Consider the following 27,032-nt stretch of genomic DNA (forward strand, 5'->3'; position numbering starts at 1 on the left):
TTTTTTGTGTGTCTTTAGTCAGTCATTGCTTCCAGACGAAGCAGCTTACTGAAACCATTGTCTAGTGTCCGCAGGGCCTCTGCTGCAGCTGCACAACCTCAGGTCAAACAGTGTAGTCAAGCAGAATAATCTTAAGAACTTTGCACGATTTAGATTAGCATCGTGCCAAGTCGTTATTGGAGCAAGGTTTGTTTTCCCACCGTATGGCAGTTATCGTTGGCTTCTTAGTTGTTCAGAGTGTCTCCTACCTAATCTGTGTTTGTGATCTTGTCTGGTATGATAGTTTTTGTTTTGGAAAGGAAACCTCGGAGATGTTAGTTTTTTCTTGCCACAGGAACTTCTTGTTTCCAGCGTAACGAATTACTGCAGATTATCGTCACAGCTGTAATGAAACACATTAAACATCATATGCCTGAAAATTTTGGTCCAGGATTGTAATGTAGATTTTTGAGAGTGTGATACTATAAACTTAAAGGGACAATTCACCACTGTGAATATGATGATTTCTTAAAACTAGGTTACCTATGTAGTATAAATGTGCAATTATTTTTGAAATTGGTGCCCTGTGACTAGAGAAAACTGAGAAAAAGGCTGTAGACTCCCCATACCGCTCTTAAAGGGGAATCCTACAACAACCAGAATGCATTGTGAGCTTCCCGCACAATCAAACTGACTGACTCTACTCATGGTGTGTTTACAGCCAGCAGAGCAGCCATTTAGCAAAGACTGAGCAGCGTTCTATCTCTTTACCAAGGCTTATTTTCATTTATAAAATGTTTTTCCTCGTCGAGTCTGGATATGTCGTACGATTGTGCAATGATCATAAAACAAACGGCACCCTGGAGTCAGTTATGTCGATCATTTCAAACTTACCGAGAGCTGCACGGCTGCACACGAGGCCTAGCTGCTGATGGACAGTCAAAACACCTCTGAGTCTAATGTCTCCAATTGAGCTCGTCTTGGAAAACAATCCAACCAAACGCTGTTTCTTTTACCTATTTTTGACGACGAGGAGCCGGACCCTGGATTGTGCTCATGCTGGATGCAGCCACATAAGTTAACTTACGGGTAACTTAACACAGTTGCTGTTCACTGCCCTGTATTCAGGGTTAAAGTTTGATATAATATTCTGTCACAAAACAAAGTCAGGCTTACCAAAGCACCACAAAGTTTGTTGAACATGTCGCTGCAATGTAGCTCCAGTGGTGGTAGCTTCCTCCCTCCACACTGTTGTCTGATTCCACAGCATTATATTCAGCCTCATAAGTTGTAATAGTAATGCCACATCTCTGCTCCGACATTATTTTGTAAAGCTAGTTGTTTGTTTGTGTTATTGTTATCATGGAGAACACTCAGCAGGTGAAGTTTATGTGTCAGGCTTTGGCTGTAACATCGCTGCGGTGGTTGTTTTCTCCTCCACAGTCTGCTGTGTCTGATTCCACAGTGCAATATTCAATCTTGCTTCATGGAACTAGTTTTCTTCCAAATATATAATGATATTTTAAAGTATTTAGTAGTATATTTTAGCATCTGCTTTTCCCTGTCGCCAGTGTAGCATGGTAGACAGGAGTATTTTGGGAGACCCACATTTGACCTTGAAGGCACGACTACAGAAAATGAGGAAATGTAGTTTGTAGTCTGAGGCAGATCTCCACCGGATGGCGCGTTTTGCATCACCCGGTGGACTTTTGGCAGCAAATGAGCGGGGAGCTCTGGGTGCAGGCCACATGGAAGGAAGTTAAACATTGTTCATTTGCATATCCTACCCACATTGTAATGATACAATGCTGTTTGAAAATCAGCAAAGTTTCCCTCTAACCTGACGTTAACATAACTAATTTAAAGTTGTGTATTTTGTAGAACTGCTGTATAACTGCATAGACATTTGACTACATTTACACTGTGTGTGCAGCACTGGCATGCTTGTTTTTTTTTTTTTTTTGACAAAATCCAGTTCCATTAAGTATTTTTGCAAAGATCATCAAGCATACCATCAATCACACATTCTCAGTATAAGACTCTTTATATCCTGGCTGTTTGTTGTGCCAAGAACAGTGTGTTCTCAAGACATCCACACATTACTTGATGTGTGACTGCAGCAAGCCTCTTGCTCCTGCACCTGAGGTGACCACTAGGGGGCAGTATGATGTAAAGCAGCAGGCAGTGACCCTGTCGGCTCTCAGGAACGCCGCCTTGCCTGAAGGCTCTTTCACATCAGCCTCACTATAGTGTCAAGCAGACAAGGTCAAGCACACAGAGCGTTTAAAAATGAATTAATCTCCCACTCGCTTTTCCCCCCTCTCACTCTCTCTGTCCTGTCTCTCTCTCTCTACGTTCAAGAGAGAAGAGTGAGACTCTGCCTGTGTTCAAGAGCTTACACAGAATCCCCATTTTCACCACTTCATGGGAACAAGATTATGAGACAGCACAGGAATATCTTGGGCATAGGATAGCACTCATAGGTCGCACATACGCATATTATTCTGACCTACACCTGTACTCAGCAGGCATATAGGAAAAAATGTGAATATGCAGTGCAGTGCTTTTACTGTCTTTGGACCATGGAGCGAATAAAAGGAGAGAGGCACAAGAGAAAAGTGCATCAGCAAGTGAGTTTTATTCCGGTATAGCCACCGCAGTAAAACAATATGATGCTGTCATAGTGTAGATTCTTTCGTGCGCTGTAAGTGATGAACTTAAGGCAGTCCAATTCAGTTGAGTAAGTCAGCATTTTGAAAGTGATCCTCTTACTGTTGTCTGGCTTACAGTAAATAATATAGCCCAATTTTTGTTCGCTGTCCCTTCCAGCAACTGATACCCTTTGTGGAGGATGACAGCTCCAAACACGAGGATCGCTCAGCCAGCCAGAGCCGCCCTGCCTCTGAGGAGAGGAGAGAAATCCTGGAGGTCAACAAGGTATTGTGTTCTACAGCTCTATAGCTCTATTCTACAGCTCAATACAGCAACACTGTCAGGGTTAGAGGTTTGATTCCCAGTCAGTGGTAAAGAAATTAGAAGGTTGGGCTACTTTAAAAAATAACTGCATGGGTTTGATAAAGGGTCATGAATTGATATTATGAAACTTTATCACAGCTTAACATAATTCTATTTCAGACAAAAAAAAATCACATCTACCTGAGCCTGTAGCCTAATCTGAGGGGAAACACTGGATCTAATATAATTTTAGGGATAAAAAATGATAATTAGGCATGAAATTCATTATAGATTAGTCATTTTACACACCATCATTAACCTGCAGCTTTAAAGGAAAAGATCCCTGCTGTGAATGTGATGATTTCTTAAAACTAGGTCACCTATGAAGTAGAAATGTGCAATTATTTTTGAAATTGGTGCCCTATGACTAGAGAAAACTGAGAAGAAGTCCCCATACCGCTCTTAAAGGGGAATCCTACAACAACCAGAATGCATTGTGCATGTCTCGTCCAATGAGCTTCCAGTGAGCTACTTGTGAACAGCCAATCAGCAAAGACAAAGTGAGCAAGTTATTTATCTTTACTGAGGCTTATTTACAAAACGTTTTTCCTCATCAAGATACAGATGGGTGACAAATTAAAGGAAAAACCGGTACAGGCCTGAATGCCCCATTCTGCAAAAAGATATTCCCTCATTCAGTGTTTTGATGATGGTGGTGGAGAGCGCTGTCTAACACGTCAGTCCTAAATCTCCCATAGGTGTTCAAGTGGGTTGAGATCTGGTGACTGTGAAGGCCATAGCATATGATTCACATCATTTCATACTCATCAAACCATTCAGTGACCCCTCGTGCCCTCTGAATTGGGGCATTGTCATCCTGGAAGAGACCACTCCCATCAGGATAGAAATGTTTCATCATAAGATAAAGGTGACCCTTCCCTCTAAGGGGACGAGTGGACCCAAACCATGCCAGCAAAAAAATGCCCCCCACAGCATAACAGAGCCACCAGGGCCCCTCACTGTAGGGGTTAAGCTTCCAGACCTGTACCCATTTTTCGTTTAATTTGTCACCTGTCTGTGTATCATATCGGTATTTCTTTTACCTATTTTGGACGACAATGAGCTGGACCAGATTGCGCTCAAAGCTGGATGCAACCGCAAGTTACAGGTAACATAGTTGCTGATATGCTGATCTGTATTCAGAGTTGGCATAGTCCGATATAATATTCTGTCAGAAAACAGTCAGGTTTACCAAAACATTGTGAAGTTTGTAGCAGCGCAGAGTTTTCAGTCTGTCTCCATTCTCCCTGATAATCCTCACCGGGCGGGCACCTGTCATGCTGCAGCAGCCTCCCCAGCAATGGCGCCTCTCTCTCTCTCTCTCTCTCGGCTGATGCTGTTACACAGCATTATATTCAGCCTCATAAGTTGTAATAGTGGTGCCACACCTCTACTCTGACATTATATTATAAAACTAGTTGTTTGTAAGTGTTAGTGTTAGGATCACAGAGAAACTCAGCAGCTGAAGTCAGGCTATGGTTGTAACGTTCCGGTCCAGTGGTCGAACTGACAGATTGCAGTTTCATTTTCAATGTGACCCCAAAAGAGCGTGGTGACATGTAAATGTAAATGCAATGGACCGGGGCACTGTTTTGCTTATTGTATTTAAATATTGTCCCCTGTACAGCAGGTTAAGTCTTTTAAAAATGAAATGTTCAAATGCCATTTTATCTTAATTTTCATATTGTTAGAAAATTGCATTGTCTTTTTAAATGTGACTTAAATATTGCTCGCATAAATGGAAAATGAGGTCACATTTTTTTAATATTGCATTTTAATTTTCAAATTTGAACTAACATTTGAATATCGTCCTTTATATAGCTGGCAAAGTCTTTGAAAATGAAATGTGAAACAGCTTTTCCATTTTCATTTTAATATAGTCATAGAACACCCATATGAGTATGTGAAAATGAAAATGCAAATTGGATTATTGCATTTTCATTTTAATTTTTAATCAAATATTACATACCTATGTGGAAAATTATAATACTATTGTGGAATTACATTTTCATTTTCAAGTCTACATTATCATTTAAATAAAGTCCCTCATGGGCTTCCATACAATGCTGTTAGACTGTGAGTGATGATGTGTGCATGATTAATGGTGCAATATGTAAGAATCAGAAATTCCCTCTCATTAATGACACCAGTGGCCGTTAAGTTAGCTGCATCCCGTTGCTCATGAGCATGCTCGCATGCCGTCAGTGTGAGCGAGCAGCAGCGCTAACATTAGTCAGCTAAAACCACAATATCACAATATATTTCACATGCTTTGCAGTAATGTTAGCTTAGCTGACTGTGTTGTGGTGGGTGGCAGTCATTTGTTGACGTTAGCGAACTCCATTTCTAAGCTTATGTTAGCTAGTGTTGCACTTTGTTGGTGCCGGAGAGAGGAAAACCACTTGGGAGTGTGCTTAAACATCCTTTCACAGAAAAACTGGCCTGAGTCCTTCACATAGAAATCAGTCCTCAGTGGGTCTCATTTCTGAAGTTACGTTACAATCCCTTCATTCATTGACAATAGAAAGTGATTAATACATGTAAAGTGCTTCACAAATCACAAATGCAATGAATGGTATAATTCTTTAGCTTTAATTCACAAACTTATTATGATTTAAAATTAATTGAGTGTTTCCATCTAAGTATACATGTATATACTGTTCACTTGTGATGCAAGTACAATTCATAAATCTTTGTGTTCAAATGATAAATCCCCATCATAATATCATAGTTAAATGCCGTATTTCCTGGTTTCATTTGTCTTTTAACAGTCAGGAACTTTTCATTTTGTTCTTTTTTTTACTGTTGGTTCTTAAGTGTACCTATTTTATCCTGTTGTGTATGTTATCATGTATAATTATTTAACTCTTCATTGAAAATTGTGATATTTACACCAAGAGATTTAACTGTTCTCTGTAACATGTTCTCATCTGAAATAATCAAAGCTGTAAGATGAGGTTCAGGCTTAAGAGCTTGTTGCTCAGACAACAGTTGAACTATGGAGTGCTGAGGCTGTTGCTACAAGCCATCTTGTCCTAATATAAATGAAATATAAGGGAAAGTTGTGTCTGTAATCTTGATAAAAATTCAGACTTCCTTGTAGTCAGTATCGGGTTCTGCCTTGTTAATGATTTTGTTCTGGTTTTTCGAGGACAGAATCTCTGGTGGAACCGAGGAGAGGATGGTTTGGTATCCTCTGGATTGCATCTCTGCTCTTTGTTGATAACGTAGTTCTGTTGGCTTCATAGTACCGTGACCAACAGCTTGTACTGGCGCAGTTCACAGCAGAATATGAAATAGTTGGTCTGCACTTCCAAATTTGAGGCCATGATACCAGAAAATAGTGGATTTCCCATGTCATACGGGACAACATATGAGTTTGAAGTATGGTGTCGTAAAATGAAGTGTAGGCCTGACATCCAGATTGGTATGATAGGGTATTGTACTGAACTTTTGGGGTGAAAATGAAAGCTTGGCCCGAAGCTCTTAAACGACCAGTTAATTTACATCTCAGCTCTCACGTGGTTGTGAGCGCTCGGTAGTTAAATGTGTCACGACTATGATACTATAACATGTCTGGTTTCCACCACTGAACACAGATCGTAAAAGAGTGAGAATGAATGGCCAATGTGCATCAAAAGATACATAGCAATGTAAATGAGATAAGGAGCTACATGTATTGTATATAAATTTATTTCAAATATGAAAGAAAGACGAGCTGACCATTGGGTACAAAGAGCTGACTTGAGCAAGATAGTAGCTGAATAAAGAAAGAAGAGATGACTTGGATTTTTCTTTCTTGTGAGTGTGGTGTTCACTTTTGGAGTTGTTTCAAGTGTCAGACATCAAACACACCTAAGAGCTTTTTCAAATCTATTCACTATCAGATGCTTTTGCCCAGCTCTGATAGAGAGGTTGTTTTATGACACTCTGAAGTGCAGAGCAGAGAGCTTTTCTTTAGACTGACACACCATGTTGTCAGTCAAGTCTGAAAGTTTGTTGCAGAAAGATTTAATCATGAGTTTTAGTCTAGTCATATGCAAACAAGGTATTTTTGAGCACAGAGTCTCCACAACATTTATTGAGCGATTGAACATTAGGATATTAATAACAATGTTATTGTGTAATAAGCTTTCAAGGAAACTTATCCTCACTGCAAGAAGCTTTTTAGTGTAATATTTGGTGTTCAAATGTGTTCAAATTTCTTCTGCAAGTCGGAGGTAACCCCAGGACATATCATGCTTTTTGTGATTTCCTGTTATTCCTATACTGTTATGATGTCGTCTGTCTATGTTAAACAGTCAAAGATCCAAAACTTGCTCCCTGCAAGTCAAAAGCCAGGGCTTCAGCCTGCTTTGAACGCTCTGTTTGCAAACTCTACTTCCTCCTCGTGATGACATCAGAGTGTTCGCACATGCCCACAAACGGCCGTCCGTTCCGTAGTCTTTGTTGCTGAGGTTGTTGCGAAGGTTGTTCCATGGGTTCACATTGTCCTCTCGCATATTTCGGATCGGATTCAGGCTCGAACATGTACTGATGTATTTGAAAGGTTTTCATTTCAAGTAAAGAATAAGATAAAAGAAGTGAAATCCTACTACTATTGTTTGCTTGCATAGCCTCCTGAGCTGACGTAAGGCTGGCCAATCAGAACAGAGTGTGTTCAGAGGGGCGCCTTAAAAACACAGGAGCTAAAACGGCCTGTTTCAAACAGAGACTGAACTGAGGGGCTGCATGAAGGACCAGTATAAGATAAATAAGGAGTTTTTTGAACTGCAAGTCATGTGAACATATACCAGTAGAGCCCTGGATTATGAATATAGACCTAGAAGTGTGCTCGATATGTCCCCTTTAAGACAAATCCGTGATAAATGACATATTGATTTACATCAGAAAAAATGCAATTTATTCTTGCATAAAATACAGGAATATGGGTGTTTTGTCACAGTGCTGCATAGCATGGCTGAACTGACAGATGGGACATGATACAGGCTCTCTTTACACTGGCAAACCCTGCCCCTTGATGTTCTGGCATTTGCCATCATAGATTATTTTGAGTCCAGGATTATGTTTAATCTCTTCCTGGGAAACAGGCCCATCAAGATGACATTAAAGCACAGTGTGCAAAAATCGGCCTCGGGTCGATGAAACGTATATCCTGCAAAGATGCAGGTGAAGTAAACAGCCAGCAGTCACAGACAATACCTCCCAGCAGTTCCCATATCTCACCCGAGTGCAGTAGTTACGGACAGTGGAGCATGGCAAAGGTTCAGGTAAAACACATCATGCATTATTTAGGAGGCCTTTTAGTTTACCTTGTCTGTCATGGATTTGTTTTGTTTGTATATACGTGTGTGTGTGTGTATGATGAGTGAGACAGCTTTTGTTCTTTCTTCAGAGAGACAGGATTGTGTTTACACTTGCTTTCACACATGTGCATGCTGGCTAAAGCCCTTCTCCGTTTCCTCTCTATGTATGTGCATTGTGCTGGCTTTGGACAGATTGTGCATGCCAAGCCGTCTGAGTGTGCTGCAATGATAATGGTCCAAGGTCAGGAGTGTCAGCAACAGCAGAGATGAGAATTGGTTATTTTTAAGAGCTCAGCACAGCTCCCCTGGCTGCTTTTAAATGTTAACACTACAGTGAAACATTGCAGTGAACCCTGCATTCAACTGCACTCAGCCTCGTCCAAAACAAACAGCATCTCCTTTTCACATAAAGCCAACATGCCCACAAAGAGCACGGTAAAACCCTGCTGATACTGTGGTAGATAAATAACAGAAAGCTTATTGCCATACCTTGAATGCAATACTGGACTGAAATACAGAAATTTGTCCTCAACATACTCCCAAAAAAAAACCCCAAAACCAAAGCATAAAAGCATTACCTCTTTTCATCTTAACTGCACTTATCTTTGTGAGCTCCAGTGACAGTGCATAAAATACTGGACTTGAAAGTGAGTGTAATTTTGTCCTATTAGAGACCTGTGTATGGATGTGATAAATAACCTTGTTTGTGACCTTCCCCCTATGCAAAGCATTAGCATGCAAATAGAGTTCTGTCAAATGATCCAAGTCTATAGAGATTGAGAAGACATGCTACTGAAATTTGCTCAGGGCAAGCTCTCCTCACATTCTGCAATCCTTAAACACACAGCAAGACCTTCTTATGTAATTGCATATTATATAATATATACAGTAGATAGGCATATCCTCCTTTTATTAAAATAAAATATACACTGAATGTATGAAATACAAAGGATGTCTTGATATTGATTTGCAGCTACATCTCAATTATCTGAGCACATCAATATCTATCTCTACCTTGTCTGCTTCTCTCAATTTTTTCTTAATGTAGTTATTTTTTAGTTATTTTTACTTAAACCATTGAACAGCCACACAGGTGGACACATCCTTTCCATTACCAGGTGGATCAAGCATCTTAATTTCATTGTTGTTTGGGTGAAACATTTTAAGTATACATTTAAATGCTGTGCAACCCAGAGGTTGGGCAAGGAGAGATGGCAAGAAAGTATGACATCAGTCAATATCAATATACAGTATATCATGATATAAATTAAATCACAGTTTCTGTTCACTGTTCCTTAAAGCTTAAAATTCCCTACAAATGATCAGTAATTGTTTGAACTACAATCAGAGAATCTACTTAAATTAATAAATTATACAAAAATAAAATAGATCTTGCGTGTGAATCCTTAAATATCCCGCAGTGTGAAGTATTTACTGCCAATGAGCTTATTTCTTGGGTCAGTTACATTCAGTTTAAATCTAATTTTTGATGGTGTCCATTGGCACCATGTCTTTTGCTGTTAAGCAAAACTAGGAGTCTAGTCTTCAGCCACACTAGGTGGTCTGTACATAGGCACCTTGTGTCACCATGGTAATATGCGAACAATGGCATTGCTAACATGTTTATGTTTAGCAGGTATAATGTTGACCATGTTAGATTAGCGTGTTAGCATGCTAACATTTGCTAATTAGGAATAAACACAAAGTACAGCTGAGGCTGATGAGAATGTCATTAGTTTTTCAGGTATTTGGAAAGTCTGGAGAGAGTCATTAAGATTCATTATCCTCTGGGGACCGTGAATGTCTGAACAAAATTTCATGGCAACTCATCCAATAGTTGTTGAGACATTTCAGTCTGGATCAAAGTGGTGGACCGACTGACACTGCTATCCAAAGAGCCGAGGCTAAAACAGTAACAGCCTGTGTGATGTCTCTATTATTGGGGGAAAAGACATGGCAACATAGTCATGTTACGTTTTTTTTTTGGCGAGGTGTTTTTCTGAGAGCTGTGCTGCTTGTTTGAGGGGATGGGTCTAATTGCTGGTGTTTGAGACTAAACTGAACTCAGTTTGTGGTATTTCCTGTCTTTGTTGGCACAGATTGTTGGCTGAGTTAACAACACTATGTGCCAGACTTTATGTTGCTTAACCCTATTTGAGACTGTCTCATTCACTTAGTGGCCAAATGGGGACTTAGGTAGCCAAAGTAATCCAACTGCACCAATGTCTTGTTACTTTGTTTATCTATATTTAAGGTTGTTGTGACTGCTGAGCTGTCACTCTTGCACACTCGGGAAGCGTGCCTCTTGTGCCTAACTATCTGACAGTATATTTCTAGTTTTCTTATTAAGGAAATATTCTATTGCGATCAGTACTTATATGGTTTATATTGCCCTGTCCTAGCCAGAGGCTAAAACTTGAACTTATTAGAAACACAGATTTGCAATCTGGCCCTCAAGTGAAATTGAGTGTATGCCTCATGTGCTTGCAACATATTTAGCTGTAATTTCGCCCAGGCTGGCCAGCTGCACATTAAGGCAGCAGTAAGGACAGCAAGCTTTGGGGAGTTAAAGCGGTTAGTCTGATCAGCAGAGTAGAGATGCTGCGGGACAGGGGAAGCAGATGTTTGTGGCCTGGCTACATCTGCTGCAGTCACTCCAGCCAGATAGGATAGTTCTGGATGAGAGAGGAATGATTGGGAGGAGGGTGAGATGGCAGGAAAGAGGGAAGGAGATAAAAAAAAAAAGAGGGAGAAAAGGGTAGGAAGAGAGCTAAATGGCAGAGAGATGTTAATGATGAAAGGAAGATTTGCAGTAGAGGGGGGGAAAAGAAAAAGGTGGAAAGAAAGCTTTCTGTTGAGTAAAGGGAGAGAGAGAGAGAGAGAAGTGGACTGTTCAGGTGGGAAAGGTGTTGGAAGATGGATGGATGACCAGACAGATAGTTGTGTTGTCAGAGAGGGGAGATGTGTGAAGTGGAGGGTAAAGGACGAAGGAACACTGAGGGGGAGAAAAAAAAAAAAAACGCCAACACAAACAAGTAGCAAAATGCAAGCCAAAAAAAACAACATTTATACGATGTTTTTGACATGACACGATGTACAGCAGTAGCAGAGAATCTTGGGGCCGCTTGATGTACAGGGAAAGAAAAGACAGGTTAAAGATTGATGAAAGAATGGATTGATAGATGTGTAGACAGCTGTGGATTGTCAGAGTTAAGCCGTTCCCATTCAGATAGGGTCTTCAAAAGGAATAACAGAAGACTGATGAAATTCAGCTGCAGCGGGGGAAATAGGATGCCTTCTGTAACAAGATGCTGAGAGACAGAAAGAGAGAGAGAAGATTGATGCATAAGTGAAAAGATAGGTCCAAGCATGCTGCAAACTCTCCAGCTGATATGTCACACTGGTCTAGGATTGCTAGCCTCATATTTCCCCTTAGAAAAGCCCAAAGTAGATTTTTTGAAAGGATGACTTCTATCAAAATTTAAATTCACTCACTGCTGTAAATAATGAACAATGATATAATGCATCTTCATGGGAAGGAGTGATAGGCAGAATGATAGGATGGCAGGGTAATAGGATTCTAAATCCATGGATGGGGATTTTTGTACGCTCTGTTCTGAGTGAAATAACCTTGGAACAGACACCACCCTAGTTACCATTCGACAGAGGAGAATGATCTGAAGAGAGCCATTGAAATGTGTGTTCGGTGCTCACAAGAGGAGAATAATGGAAAGCAGGAGTGTTGGCCCAGCCCTAAATGTCCACATCGTCCAATCCCTACCTAATCCCTGCCTGTAGCCCTTTCCCAAGCTCTGCTTCCGCTCTAGACTGTAGGAAATATTGACATAGAACCTGTGACGCCTGACATTGGGTTTTAATGTTCGCCACCCTTGTTTTTTGGTTACTGGATACAAATTTAGAGGCAGCTGAGGGTTGGTGGAGAAAGTGGCAACCACCATGACTGTGTATTATCCTGAGAGACATGTCAATTAAGGCAAACATGATGAAAAACAAGCGTCTCTTTAAATGTTAATGAAACAAAAACCTTAGAAAACACCACCAAGACACCAATTAGAACTAGTGAAATTAGCTAGTCAGACCCTAACTTTCTGTGTTAACACATTATTGATTGCTGATAGTCATTGTTGACTCATAGTCCTCTCTTCCTCCCATTAGAAATGCAACCAAAGAATATTTTCATTGTAAATTGATCAGCAGTCACACTCGGGTGCGGACCAAAACAACCGGACCGAGACCTTGTCGAAGAGGAGGTCTTGGTCTGGTTACAAACGAACTATGATACAGTTTGTTTGTGAAATGAACTTGATCCGACCTAGATCTGATCCAACTGCAGGAAGCATTGCGCATTTTTTGGATTAAACCAGCTGCCGTAGCCAGCTGCGTTTGCATTATGCTCTCTTCTCCTCTTCAGCTGACTGAAAGCAGCATGTCTTTTTCGCATAACGTGAAGCAACACATTGTTCTCTAGATGAGAGATTAATAAAAATAAGAAAACAGTTGAAAAGTTTCCACTACTGCGCGTCCTTCAGCACCATGGAGGCATGGAGAGCAGCAAGGACAGAGAGAGAGAGAGAGAGAGAGAGAGAGAGAGATGATGTTTATTTCAGTAATAACAGTAGTCCACTTTATTGCAAATAGAAAATATATCAAGACAATTCTTCTAATCCACCCTGCGGTGTGGGACAAGTACACTTTTGTATTACTGAGTGCTACAGCACATACATTAGTTTTATTTTCTGTTTTACAAAGGCGTGAAGGAAAATCAGGCCTTTTATAAATGTTGTAGCCTATGTGCCATTTCTGAAAAACAAACTCTCCTTTCTCTCCGCCAACCCCACAAGATTTCTGACCAACGAACGGAGTAACAGCTCCCACGTGGCTTTTGTTTATACATTTTGATATGCTTGAAACTTTTCTGTGTGAAACCAAACTGAACCAAAGGGAAAAAGCAACAAAGTAGCAACTTATCCGCTGATTCGGACCAAAGCAAACAAACTATAGGTGTGAAAACGCCTTTGGGAATTTCTAGAGAGAAGTTGACACTCTATGAATGGATGTCAGGGATTTTCGTGGACACAGCATCTAGTGGCCGTCTGTGGCATTGCACTGGAAGGTACTTCTTCTGCATTGGCTTCAGCCTCAAGCTGTGGTAGTTTTCCGCTCGGCCACATCCTTGCCCTTATCCTGCTGAAGCCTGAAGCCCACCCCCCAAGCTGATACCGTTGAACAGGTAGTAGAAGTAAAGATCAGAGAGAGGTGGAGTGGTGGTGGAAGGGGGGGGATGGCTAGAGGAGAGGCAGATAAATGACTCCTCCATGGTAATGTCTGGCTGCTTTATGGGGCGTCCTGGCTGTGAGTGATAGCCTTGCTCTCGTTATCTGTCGATTGGGGTAATTGCTGTTTGTCGGAGTCTGGCTGACGGATGGTGATGCAATCTGCCCAGTGTTGGAGGGGGAGGAGGCATCACACTCATCACTCTCCACAAGTGTCTTTACTAGGAAGAGCGCTGTGTGTGTGACAATATGTCTTTAAATTTAAGTGCGCTTGTAAGTGTTTGTCTTTGTGTACGTTCCTCTAGTTAACACGTGCCTGAATGTAAATGTGATTGTGTGCCTTTACGGCGTTGTTGAGTGCGATTTAATGCATTTAAAGCTCACTTTCATGCATGTTGTATGTACTGAGTTGCAGTTTATGCAAATGTGAGTGGCTATATGAAGAAGTAAACTTTATTTAAGCATGTGTGAAAGTCAACAGTGTTTGCATAAATGTTTAAGATGCATTAGCCATAATTCATTGGTGCCTAATGGGTTGCGATTGTTCAATCTCTGTGCCGCAGACCTCTGATGCCGTAGAATGTGATTGTGCATATCAATTCAGGGTCCCCAGTCATCCACGCTGTTTCTGCTCCAATAAAAAAAGACCGAATTCTGTGGCACCCAAGTGACCACAAATTACATCCTTAATGAATATCCTACATTACTGGTCACACGCCAATTAATGAAGGAAAACAAAGAATATGACAAATATATTCACCAGCAGAATATTTCTCTGAACGCTAATTTGGACAGCGCTCGGTGTTTGGAGCGGCTTCCATTTTCACCAGCTGTCTGTAGCGAGCGCCGTCCAAGTCGGTGGAAACCTGCCTCCTTTCTGCCTGCCTGACTGACTGATTGGTTGACAGATTGACTGACTGGCTTGCTGTCTGGCTGAGTGACGGTGCATTTTGCAGAATGGAGGAAGGATGATTCATAGCGGCTCTCCGGACTACTTGATAATCATTCCATCTGGGGCATGGGACAGGCTGTCTTGTCATTGGCGCATCACTCATCGTTTTGTTCTCTTCATACATCTCTTTGCCTGCTCCGTCTCTCTCCATCCTTCTATCTATCCCGAGGGCCATGGACATGACCCTCTCTCATGAAGCGGCGTTGTAATGCTGGACCCTGTGCGACACGGCAGACCCTAGTCGTTTTCTCTGCCGCACCTGCCCTCCCCCCCTCTTGCCCCACCCTTCTGCTGCAGCCTGCCACTGCCACTCGCCTCGCGTTTGATTTAATACCAGCCTAAGTGTGAATAAATTCCTGTCACAGCCCATTAAGGAGGCCTTGGAGAGATCTGGCCCGTTATTAATTCTCCACAGCTCTTCTCTTTCTCTCCCCTCTTTTAGTTACTATCTCTCCCACTCTGCTGCTTCTCTCTCCCTATGCCCCCTCACCCTCCTCAATTCCCTCCCTCACTGTACACTGCCTTGCTTTTCTAATACCCCGTTAATTACCGCATCTGTCCTCTTTATTCAAATGAGAAAGGGAAAAATTAAAAGCAGGGGGGATGTTTGTAATTTCAAATAGAAAAGCCATCCACTGTCTGGCTTCGCTCTTCTCTCCTCTCCAGACCTGTGCGAGCTAGCTGCCGGCTCAGCGTATATAATGAATTCCAGTGGCACTGGAGGTTAGTTTTATCTGAAGAGCAGGCGGGGAGTCTGCCGAGGCCTGATGATAAACAAACGCAACCTCCTAACTGTAATAAGACCGGGAGAGAGGGATGCAGCTTGGTTGGCAGATGCTCTCTCCCTCTCTCTCTCTCTCTCTTCCCATCTCCCGCTTTGCGTTACTGCCTTCCTCTGATTCCCTTTCTCCCTCATTCTTTTTTGTTTCTGTTCTCTCCGTTTATATCTCGTCTCACTCCCACAGTCGCCAACCCCTGCTGTGCTCCACTTCCTCTCTATACCTCTCTCCCTCTGTTCTATCCCTCTTTCCCTCTATTTCTCCCTTCCCATCCTCCACCACTATGTTCAGGCTCCAGAATTAGTAGGCTGTGCACAGCAGGTGCCTGTACCTCTGTCTTATTAGCAGCCTCATATGTGGCCCATTAGAGCCTCTCTGTATGCCAAGGGCTTTTTAATTGTTTTGCTGGGGTCAGAGGGGCAGTGTAGCTGCAAAGCTCTTGCAGAGGAAGAATCAGAGCTGGTTTTTTTTTGTTTTTTTTTTTGGAGAATAGGTGTTTTCCTAGCATTTTGTTGCATTTAGTGTGAAGTGCAACCCCAATTATTTCTGCTTTGTGCTACACTGTAAGGGCTATGTAAGCAATTAGAGGTGAGAGTTTTTTTTTTTTAAACTATTGTCTAACTGTTGTGGTGCCTACAGCTATTATTTACAGGAAAGAGAGACGTGATGTAAGTTGGAAACCCTTTTTTTTTGTGTGTTGTGTTGTATTGTACTGTGAATGCCATTTGCCAGTTATGGTGTCGGTAGATCACTTGTGCAACACAACTAAAAGTCATATCAAGGCAAGTTGTGTTTTTTTTCTGATGCTTTTATACCAAAAACATCATTCTGCTTTAAAGAGGAATAGAAATATACAATGTAGGCTTGCGTATACATCAAACAGAAATAAGTTCACATAAAAGACCAAAGGCTCCAGTAAAGAAAGATGTTTTTAATTTACTTTTAAAGGAACCTCGGCTTAGGGCACTTCTCAGGTCATCAGGCATCCATTTGGAGCATAAACAACAAAGCAGTTTTGCCTGGTTATAAGTTCACATCGGTAAGAAAAAGTAAGCCACAATTTGAACATTTTCGAGGCATTACCGGACTTAAAACTGTACATTTGCATCAAAGAAAATGCAACATCATAGTATATGATTGCATATACTAACATCTTGGATAGCTCTGACTTTTAAAATAGATTCTTTAGTATGCCCCGGATGTTTTTGATCAATGTTCAAGTACATGCTGGAGTAGATCAAAAGAGTCTGGCATCGTAGTAGACTGGCATCAGTCACATGTATGATGTCTTTCTTAGATTTTCTAGGATATTACCGATCGTGGGAGATAACGACTGAAACACAGGGCTTCGTAATGAGGTATTGCTAGTAGATGTAGATGCAGTAGATGGTTGAACTGGTGGGATTGTGGAGTGAGGTGCCTGAAACAAACACCCTCTTCCTCCTCACTTTCTAGCACAATCTGGAGTGTAAGTCTCTGTGGAGCAGGTTAGAGGTTTTTTTGGCTTCCCTCCAAGTCGTATCCACGGATTTTCCACCTCCACTGGTGCGGTGTTAGGCGAAGATACATGCTCGCCACCATATGGATCCGCAGCGACGCTCCACCAAGGAATTGTTTTCAATTAAAGGTATCCTGTGGAGTTTCAGTGTAAGGAAACACTGTTTTATTGAAATTCAACATTTTTGAATGAACAAGCATGTTGTGGCTCATGCTAACTTCGCATCTGACTTCCCCTTTGTCCACTGAGCACAAACCCTCACCATTATATACATGTTTTTTTGTCCCTTTTGTCTGTTTGTCTGCTTTCTCAATTTAATTCTCCAGTCACCCAGTTCTGTCACAGTGTCACATTGTTGTCAGCCTAACAACTCCACACCAAACAAACTGTCTTATGAGTTGTGTGTTGAGTGCTGTCAAGAGCACAGAAATCAAAGACATGAAGACACCGGCTTTGAATTTTATCACTGAACTAGTGTCACAATGCAGAGATTTTGCTTTGTTTGACATTGTGACAGTTACTGAGATTTTTAGACCAGCTCATCAAAACATTCCTCTATAGTCACCATTAGTAGTCACATGGAGAAAAAAAAGTAAATGTTTAATCTGTAATGATATGTTGGAAGTCAAAATCCTCAATAAACACAACCGGCTGTCTTGTACTCTTGAGGGTTATCTTCATTAACCTTTTGGTTATCCTCTTTAACCAAAAAATTGAGAAAAATAGCAAGCCACAGTGAACCAATAATCATAACACCAAACCATTTGAGAAGTGATTTGAGTAAGCAATTTAGATTTCACACTATAGATGGAAAACTTGTGGATATACTGTCGGTAACGTTAGCTTGTCACTCAAAACAAGGCAATGGAGGCATCGCTAATTAACAAAATAATAATTCTACAACGCATTTTAGGATTAGGCTCTATTTTGTTCGAATTTGTTTGAACCTGAGTTTTTTTTGGATAAGGATAGACTGGGTAGAGTAGCTAACAGATACTTTTCTTGCTATCTACATGGTGGATTTAGATGCTCATATCAACCCATATGCATTTAGGATTCAGCATTCAATTCGGCGACGATAAAAAAAAAAAGGTAGTAGACATGAAACGACAACAACAGGCTTTCTGGTGTGCAGTGTAAGGGATGTGAATGGTCTGATAAGGTGCATTTGTTTCCAGATTTAGCTGTAGTCAGAGTTTGTTGTCAAGAACTGATTGAGGATCTGCGCCGTGACTGCCAAAGGGCATGTCACATCACCTGAAAGCCCTCTGTTTTTGTTTTTTTTTTCTTTCAAACTCTGTCATCATTTTTCATTCTACTTTTTTTTTTATTTAGCGAAGAGAAAGCTGCTTGCTCAGGTGCAAACATTTCTGCCAGCACTGCTTTATGTCTATATGAAGGGTCTATTACAGTTTTGACTAGGGTGAAACACAAGTAACATGCTTGTTCTCTTTTCAACAGCGAGTCTTTATTGCACTAGATAAACAACATCTCCTGCGACAGGATTGGAGGTTTTCAGTTGGAGTTACTTCTCTTTTATCTTTGCGGAAATCTGCCTGCCTGTCTCTTTTTCTTATCACCCTCCAACCAGTGTCTTCACTCTTAAAACGATAGAGGTAATTAGAACCAATATTACTTCATTGAAGAGGTGCCGTAGGTGAGCTGATTTGAAGTGCGTGTGTGAGTGATTGCACCTTTTTAACACATCACTAAGATGCTTTTGACGTCTGAAGACCTGTTGTTGGCACCTGAAAAACGCTACATTTAAATCAAAGTTTTTTTTTTCAACCTTTGAGGAACCTTCCACTGCCCATTAAAAAACCCTTGAAGTATCATGTTTACTTAGAGTGTGGCCTCAGAATATGATATAAGCTCCTGACAGACATCTGAGAGAGATGAAAGGAAGACGTCCTGTCTGCTCTGAGATTGAGACGGTGGGATATCACCCTGCAAACGCTGGCTTCAAGCTCTCAACAGTCACGTGCATGTGTGTGTGTGTGTTTGTACTCACAAATACACACTGTTATGCATGTTCAGATACATGCGCAGTCATACCTACTGTTCACACTAACACACTGATAAACAAAATATATATACACACACGCCTATGTGCATACTTAATAACATCCGCATGTTATCTGCTGCAGCTACTTTGAAACTGAACTTTACTTCCCTCTTGACTCATAAACTAGCTGGTTAGCAGCAGGGATGTCAAAAAGGGAAGACCCCTCATTAAAGTGAATGAGCAGGAAGCCTCAGCCGTTTGACACTGTTTAACTCTGACTGATGTTAAGTTGAACCTGTAACTAGAGACGATATTATTGGCCAATAGGGACTTAAAACAGTTGCATCTTTACGGTTGTATATGTTGGCAGATAAACAAAAGGAAATTGTTGTACATCGTTTTATAGGCTGTTTTATAGACATTTTGATTTTTCTTTTTGTCTCTTTTTATTTAGAACAATTCAGATATGAGAGGATTCTTGCTGTTTGCAGTGAAAGTGATCAATTTCTCCCGATATCTGGGGAGAGATCTCCCACTCAGTACTCGATTAAAAAGTAATTTTTTTTACACCACACAACTATTTCCTTAACTTTCTTAATTCAAGCTTTAAATGCATTTGTTGTATTTTGTTTATACTAACATAATGCTTTAATTTCCAGTGAGATTTACTGTTAAGAATTTACTGTAAGTTTATTGTTTAACTGTATATATCCTGCCTCTGTAGATGTGTCATAACCTTTTAATAACAAAACCTCCAAGATCATTTCAAACACATTTATTCATTTGGTGGATTCAAATGTCACAACTGTTAATGTAAAAACAGAATATTGGCAGATATAGTCATCAATTTATATATTTTTTTACTGTCAAATATTAAACGCCATCTCTTTATCAGCCTCTACCTGTAACCATAGACTATAACAAAAAAATATGGACGTCACCCATTGGTTTGTAGACTGCCATTTTTAAGCTTTGAGTTTGGCGGTTTGACCGTCACCATCTTTGATTTTTGGAGCCAGAAGTGACCGAATTTGGATGAGATGGTGGAGCTGATCCTGGTGCTAGCTGCTAGCATGGTGCATGTGATAATGCTAATTTATGCCAGTGGAAAAAAAGGCTTAAAACCATGAAAACAAAATGTACTAAGACCATAAACTCATTAGGAAATTGTTTACTGAGGTAATAAATCAAGTGAGAAGTAGGGTCATTTTTTCATAGACTTCCATACAATCAGACTTATTTTTGGAGCCAGTGGAGTTGCCCCATGCTGGCATTGGTTTCATTTTTCAGACCCGGAGCTATGAGAGCTACCAGCTTGCCTGTAACTCAGAGCTTGGTGACTGCCTGTTAGTGCTTTTATTATGAAACCCAGAAAATTGTGATTTAAATTTAATTCTGCTTATCATTTCCCAAGCTGCTGTAGCTTATCTGCTGCTGTATACGAATTAACACTTTTGCTCCCCTGAACTAAGTATGAACTTAGATATGTACTCAGGCACAATATTGTGTACAATGTGCTTAGCCCTGCCAAACAGATAAATTAGTATGATTAATATAATAGGATTTCTGCTGTGAAATAGACATTTTCTTTAACATGTCACTTAGCCCGTACCCAGTAAACATAGCTGTATCTCTGGATTTTGCTCTGATGTGCAGTTTTGCTGAAGTCACTTGGTTGGCTGCCCATCATTGGTTTTAAAGCAACAGCACTCCAACCTTCTTGCCCCTCATTTATTATCACTGGGAACCAAATCACAAAGGAAAGCCCAATCGATGGGGCTACCTGGCAGAGACTCAAGTGCTTAGGAGGGAGTGAGGGGGCGCCTAGCCCCAGATACTTCTAAAAGGCTAAATCGATTGCAACCGTTCTGCAACAGTCGGCTGACACTGCAGGCTTTCCACCTCAATGCTGAGGACGTATTGAAAGAACCTCGTTGGTAGGTGTATGCAAGGATGACAACATAGCTATTGTATTTCTGCCACCCCTGGAAGAGAAGGCTTTTATCTGCTTTCAAAATCCCTTTAAAGGGCTTCATTCCCCTGGGAATGCCCATGCCAAACACAGAACACACCGGCACTTAAACCTTCCCATTGAGAAAAAGCCATAAAGTTTATAAAGTCAATTAAGGCTTTTTTTTTTTTTTTTTAACTGACGTCAGGCAAATTAAAGCCGCTTGGCCCGGCTCCCTGTGGGTATACTGTCAGATGGTAAAACCAGGGCCCACTTAGTGTCACAGGGTTCCCCAGGTAGGGCACAGAGCAGTAAGCAGCTTACTTACCCCCCAACTCACTTTGGCTTTTTACAAGTTTTCTCTGAGTGGGCAATGTGTTTTCCTTCAAGTGACATCCCACTTCGGTGGAGCACTTTTAGTACACACGCACTCACGTCATGTTGCAGTGTAACCTGGGAGCGTTCATAATTGACTTGAAACACTGACATTTAAAATGAAATGTACTAATCAATAAAAAAACCTAACTGAATTAACAGCATTAGATATTACCTGACATTGTAAAATAGTGTTAATTAGTGTCAACAAATCTTGCACTTAACTCACTTCAATACAGTTTGGCAATGTGTAGAAGCAGGTTATACAAAATACATTGTTACATGAATAGGGCTGCAACTTACAAGTATTTTCATTACAGATTAATCTTTCAAACATGTTTTTGCTTAATTGTTTTATAAAAAACAATGTAAAATGTCCATCACAATTTCCCAGTCCAAGGCTTCAAATTACTACAGCTTGGAGATGGTTAGTTTAGCTTAGCATAAGGATGGGAAATGGGGAAACTTTTAACCTGGCTCCATCCAAAGGAAACAAAAAAGGAATGTTTTCAGACTTGGGTTTGTGTACATATTAAACAAACTAGATATAATGTGTTAATCAGTGTGCTTTAGAGGACCTGGTAAGTGGATTTTTCTTGAAAGAAACAGACTAGAAGACCAGTCAGGGTCCTGTATGGACAGGTATGTAGTAGTTTCACAGGTTAGTTTTATTGCATGTGGATTCTTTCAGCTTTTACTGTAGACACGCTCTTTACTAAAAATGCTGTGTCCTAATTCTTCTGCCTAATAGGGAGTTGCATTTCCTTGAAGACATTTTTCATTTTTGCATAATTTAGGGGATCACTGGTTTCTGGAAGAGCACCTTTTCCACATAGCTGAGGCTCCTCTCCAAGTTCTTGTCACACTTAATATAAACCTTAACATTTCATTAAATTTGACTTGCATTTCCAAGACACACTGTCACACTGTCTGAAGACAGAGCTGGTTTCGCATCAACCTCTCTAACAACTGAAGAGACAAAAAAAAACTGTTTTTGTTCACTGAAATATAAATGTACTTTTGAGTGTGTGGATGTTGATGGGAGGTTTCAACCTGCCTCATCTCTTGTCAGTGGTGATATTGACCTTATGCAGCCTGCCCATTTTTGTTTGTTTGTTCCATTTCTAGTATTATGTCTTCAGGTTGCTATTGCTGGGTGTAATAAATCCTGACGGTCCTGATCGGTTCACACTGCCTGCTATAAATTTTTCAAAGTTGGGAACACACAGCCACATTTTTGAGGAGGTTCTGTGGTGCAAAGTTACTTAAGTGTTAACCAGCTTACAGTAAAACTAGCTCGGTTAGCTTACTTACTCTATGGTGAAATATTTCAAGAGCTCTTATGCAGGTTATTAGGTTATTGACATTATTTACATTTTTTGCTTAGTTGGTCTGGAAGCTGCTTTATCAGCATGAAATAAGAGAACTTTTAATTGCGGAAATAATGTTTTGAATGGTCGCACTCTGCTAACTATGATACCATATTCACATAATAAAACACAAATACCAACACGTCTCCAGTCACCATGACCGGCTGATCCTGGTGCTGTGTGGGAGAACTGATCTAATTAGTGCGACTACATATAGAAGCGGCTGATGTTTTTCAGACTGCTGTAGAATAAAATCCTTAATTTTCTTCCAGCCTGGCAGTTTTTCATGCCGTACAGTACGATCTTTTGTGAAACTGGTCTGCTAAAAGTGCAGGTGCGAGGTGGTTATGGGCAGCAAAAAATTACGTCTGAGCACTTTCTTGATGCTGAAAAAAATAAACTCCTCTCCTCTTCCCGTTCCTCTCCTCTTCCTCTTACTCTCGTCTCCTCTCCTCTCCTCCTCCATCTCCCTAATCCCTTCTCTTCACTCACAGACACTTATACTTGTAATTCCCAGCCAGATCCGTCGGTGTCAAAGCTGCGATTTGAGTCGCCAGCGACAGGACGGATTAGCAGAGGAATCCTGAGTGAAGGCACGTTTTTGCTCCACTTGCTATATTCCTCCCCCCTCCCCTCTGCTTGTGCATCTACAAGTGTGTGCGTGTATATTTTAATCTAAGTCATTTCTTCCCAGCCCATTATCTCAAAGCCGCTCATCAAAAAACAACGCTTGGGTTCTTAATGTGCTCAGAGAGCGTGGTGGTCATGTTTTTAATCGTAGATGAAACGGGCTAAATGGCTAAAAAGCAGATGAATACCTCATCTTATTCATATAATAATATAATTACAAGATTAGCTTGATTTTTCTATAATGTCTAATGGATCAAAAAAACTCCCCAATCGGCTTTAATGTGGAGATAATGCAACAGAATTAATTAATATAGAGATGCCAATTACCAAGCTTGATAAGCCTGGAGACACCCTGTTTTTTGATGGCCTACATTTTGACAAATCCCAAGTGTTTACAGATTACGATGTCGTACTGGTTTGTTGCATCCAGTGAGCAAATGAACAGTGATGTATTGAAGTTGCAGAAATCTACTCGCTTTTAATTGAAAGTGATATCCAAAGGGGCCAAAGATGTGTGTATGAATATATTTGTGACTAATGGATTTTAGATCAGGGGATGTCTTTTGGTGGCCTGAGTCGGGATTCGTCTTGACATTACACACGGAGATACAGTAGTTAAAGCTTCTCTTGTGGGCAAAGTTTCAGTGGAGCAGAATTTTAATAAAGTGATTTTCAATGAAAAATTCAGCTTTTTTTTTTTTTTTTCTTCTTCTTCTTCTCCTCTTTAACATCTGTCTTTCACCCTTCTACTGAGGACAGCTTCTTTGATCTGATTTTGGACGAGTAGCAGAGAAAAGGAGCATGATGAAGGGAATCTGAAAGCGTCAGACAGGGAGCGGCAGAGAAGGAGAGAAGAGATGGAGTAACAACCCTCTCCTTCATCCATGTCATTTAAACAAACTGTCATCCGTCCTGGTACTAAAGAACTCGTCGTCCCTTTTTGCAATTGTTCTTTGGCTAATGATGGAGACACTGTCCTATACTTGTACATCTAATCATTTCTCAGATCTGCATTACCCATCTTTGTGTAATCTGTGGTTTTATCGCTAGGATCCAAAACTGATAGTGAAAGTTGATGGTCATTAAGGGATCAGATCAGAAGAAAGCTGCAGATACTAATGAGTCATTCCATAACAGGTCTATATCTCCTCGGCCTGCAACTCTGAAGATATATTGGATCTTTTTCCTTTAAGGAAGAACAGAGGACAAAGGAAGAATTGAGGGTTTTATACTTACTGTTGCTGTTACTTACTGAAAAGTGAAAAATGGTAATCTACCTTAATGTAGAAGTGCAAGACTGTTTATTTATGGGACACAATTAAAAACAACTTGTGTTCACCAAAGTAATTTACAGAGAAATTTAGTTAAAGAATTAAAAATGAAATAAAACTAGACATGATGACACCTGATAAGCCACAGTTTCACAAGCTTCGAAAAACCTGTTATACAACAAGATGAATTTAGGTCAAACTGCAGTGTGACTCCAGTGTTCCACTGTGTTCATATTCATCAATCATTTATTCACTGGATATGAAGAAGAGGTAAATTACAGCAGACGTGTCCATCATGCTTTAGCTTAAGTTACAGGCACTGGAATCGGATTTGTTTTCGACTCCCCGTTGCCAAAAATGTTTAATCTGTCGAGATGACAGGTCGCCAAAACTCTGTCCAATAAACAAACTACTTATGAGTCCACGTGACTTTTACTTTTACACGTAGCCTGGTTTGATTGCAGCTAAACTGTCTCTGTGAGATTGAAAAGTAGATCTCACCCTGGCCTGTCCTCTGCCCAGATGTGCCATAAGAGCTTCCCGTTGTTGTTGCTTTATATGACCTTTCTTTTCAGCTAGCAGATTGCACACACCTGAACACACATATTAAAGGAATAGTTTGACATGTTTGGAAATACGACTCTCTACTTTCTTCCTGAGAGTTAGAGGATGGATACCACTCTTATGTCTTAAACTAAAATATTAAACTCTACAGCTAGCAGCCAGTTAGCTTAGCTTAGCATAAAGACTCAAAACAGGGGACAAAGCTAGTCTGGCTCTGTCCAAAATCTATTTACCACCACCTCTGAAGCTCACTAATTAACACTTTGTATGTCATTTGGAAAGAAAACCAAGGTGTCAAAATGACAATTTGTGTTTTCATGTGGTGGTTACATGCAGGAATATTTCTTGTTCGGGAGCATTGACTTCCTGGAGTCTTCCCAGGATTCCTGGCAACCTCACGGTGATGACCAGATCCCAAGCAGTCACTACACCTGACCAAAAAATAAACACACATAAACCCCTGTAAACCACAACTTGTCATTTTTACATGTCTTTTTAGACATCATATAATGTGTTAAAGGACCAGTGTGTAAGATTTAGGGGGATCCTTTGGCAGAAATGGAAAATAATATTCATAAGGATGTTTTAATTAGTGCATAATCACCTGAAAATAAGAATTGTTATGTTTTCGTTACCAAGAATGAGCCCTTTATATCTACATATGGAGCGGGTCCTCTTCGACCAACATATTGCACCGCCATTTTTCTACAGTAGCCCAGAACAGACAAACCAAACACTGGCTTTCACAGAGAGCCTTTCACATTTTTCACAAGTGTCATGGCCACAGTAGATTCTCCTACACACTTTGAAGGGGAAGGGCAGGGGAGGGGTATTAATTTGGTTACAATCTGCAACCTCACTGCTAGATGACACTAAATCCTACACATTGGTCCTTTAATTAGTGAGTTGTAGATGTTTTGTTTGGCAAATGTTTTGTTACATTTGGACAAAGAAGGCTTAACTGTTCCCCCCTGTGTCCGGTCTTTGTGCTAAGCTTCATACCGTACACACACAAGAGTGGTTCTGACCTTCTCATCGAACTCTTGGTGAGAAAAATGAATAAGCAAAATGTAATTTTTTTTCATGCAGCCACACCCTCATGCTCACCCCCACGCAAACACGTTTACAAGTTCACACACACAAATAAACACTCGTCCAGAAACACTCAGACACTCACGTACACACTCACATTTTCGCTCACCCTTCGTCTCCTGTGTGCATGCCATTCTCCGTTTTCATTCCACCTCGGGTCACTGTGCTTTTCCACTCTCTCCTTCGCCAATCCGCCGACATCTGCCAGCATTTCCAGGTTATGTGAAGCAGGTAGGCAGTCTGCCAGTCTGCAGGAGGCCTTTGGAGACAGGATCTCAGACAGCGCTTCCTTGTTTACTTTCATGAGTTGTTGACTGGCCACCCTGCCGAGGCTGATGCAGTGTCAGAGCGTGTCAGAAGAGGCCTACTGCGGATTGAAAAGGCATCAAAACATTATTGTGGGCCCCGGCCGTTGAGTGGCAGCCCAAGAAATGAGGTAGTGCATCCGCAGGATTCCTGAAGACGTGTTTTTGTGCGTGTATGTGTGCGTGAGAGCCTTGCAATTCTGACAAAAAAACAGTTCAGAGCTCCTTTCCTCAGCTTTATTCTCTGTAGTATATCCTTTTTTTTTTTACAAACATCGTATTATAGGTGTGAAGGATTAGAGTTACGCTAATTATGAGGTTATGAATGGAATTATATCTCCCTGAGGTTGTGGAATAATTTCGGTGATAATAGCAGTCTTGTTATTCATATATCAAGATATGCCAGTCTGCCTTTTATAATGAAGGTGCCGTGAAGGCTTCGCTGCCTCCAAAGTCTTATTTCCACTGTGAAAAATGTGAAATTTCATGTCTGGTTTCACAGAAAGCAGAGACTAGATTTTTTTTTTTTTGCAGAAGAATCTGGATTCAAAAGTAACAAATTTTGTCTTTGAAGCCAAATCTATCCGTTTACGCTGGAAAACTGAGATGAGAAACATATCTGTGGGTGCAGTTCTTTTTAAAAGCT

General features: G+C 40.7%; 1 protein-coding gene across 3 annotated transcripts in view; it reads left to right on the plus strand.

The window, feature by feature from the left end:
* The window catches only part of med30 (mediator complex subunit 30), a 38,766-nt gene that overhangs the window by 8,296 nt on the left and 3,438 nt on the right, over positions 1–27,032 (plus strand). For all 3 annotated transcript variants that reach the window (XM_044335186.1, XM_044335187.1, XM_044335188.1), the window contains exon 4: positions 2,809–2,916. In XM_044335186.1, coding sequence (XP_044191121.1) covers positions 2,809–2,916 — 108 coding nt within the window. The remainder of the gene's footprint in view (positions 1–2,808; positions 2,917–27,032) is intronic.

The sequence above is a fragment of the Thunnus albacares genome, chromosome 19, assembly GCF_914725855.1.
Source record: "Thunnus albacares chromosome 19, fThuAlb1.1, whole genome shotgun sequence".
Classification (NCBI taxonomy): Eukaryota; Metazoa; Chordata; class Actinopteri; order Scombriformes; family Scombridae; genus Thunnus; species Thunnus albacares.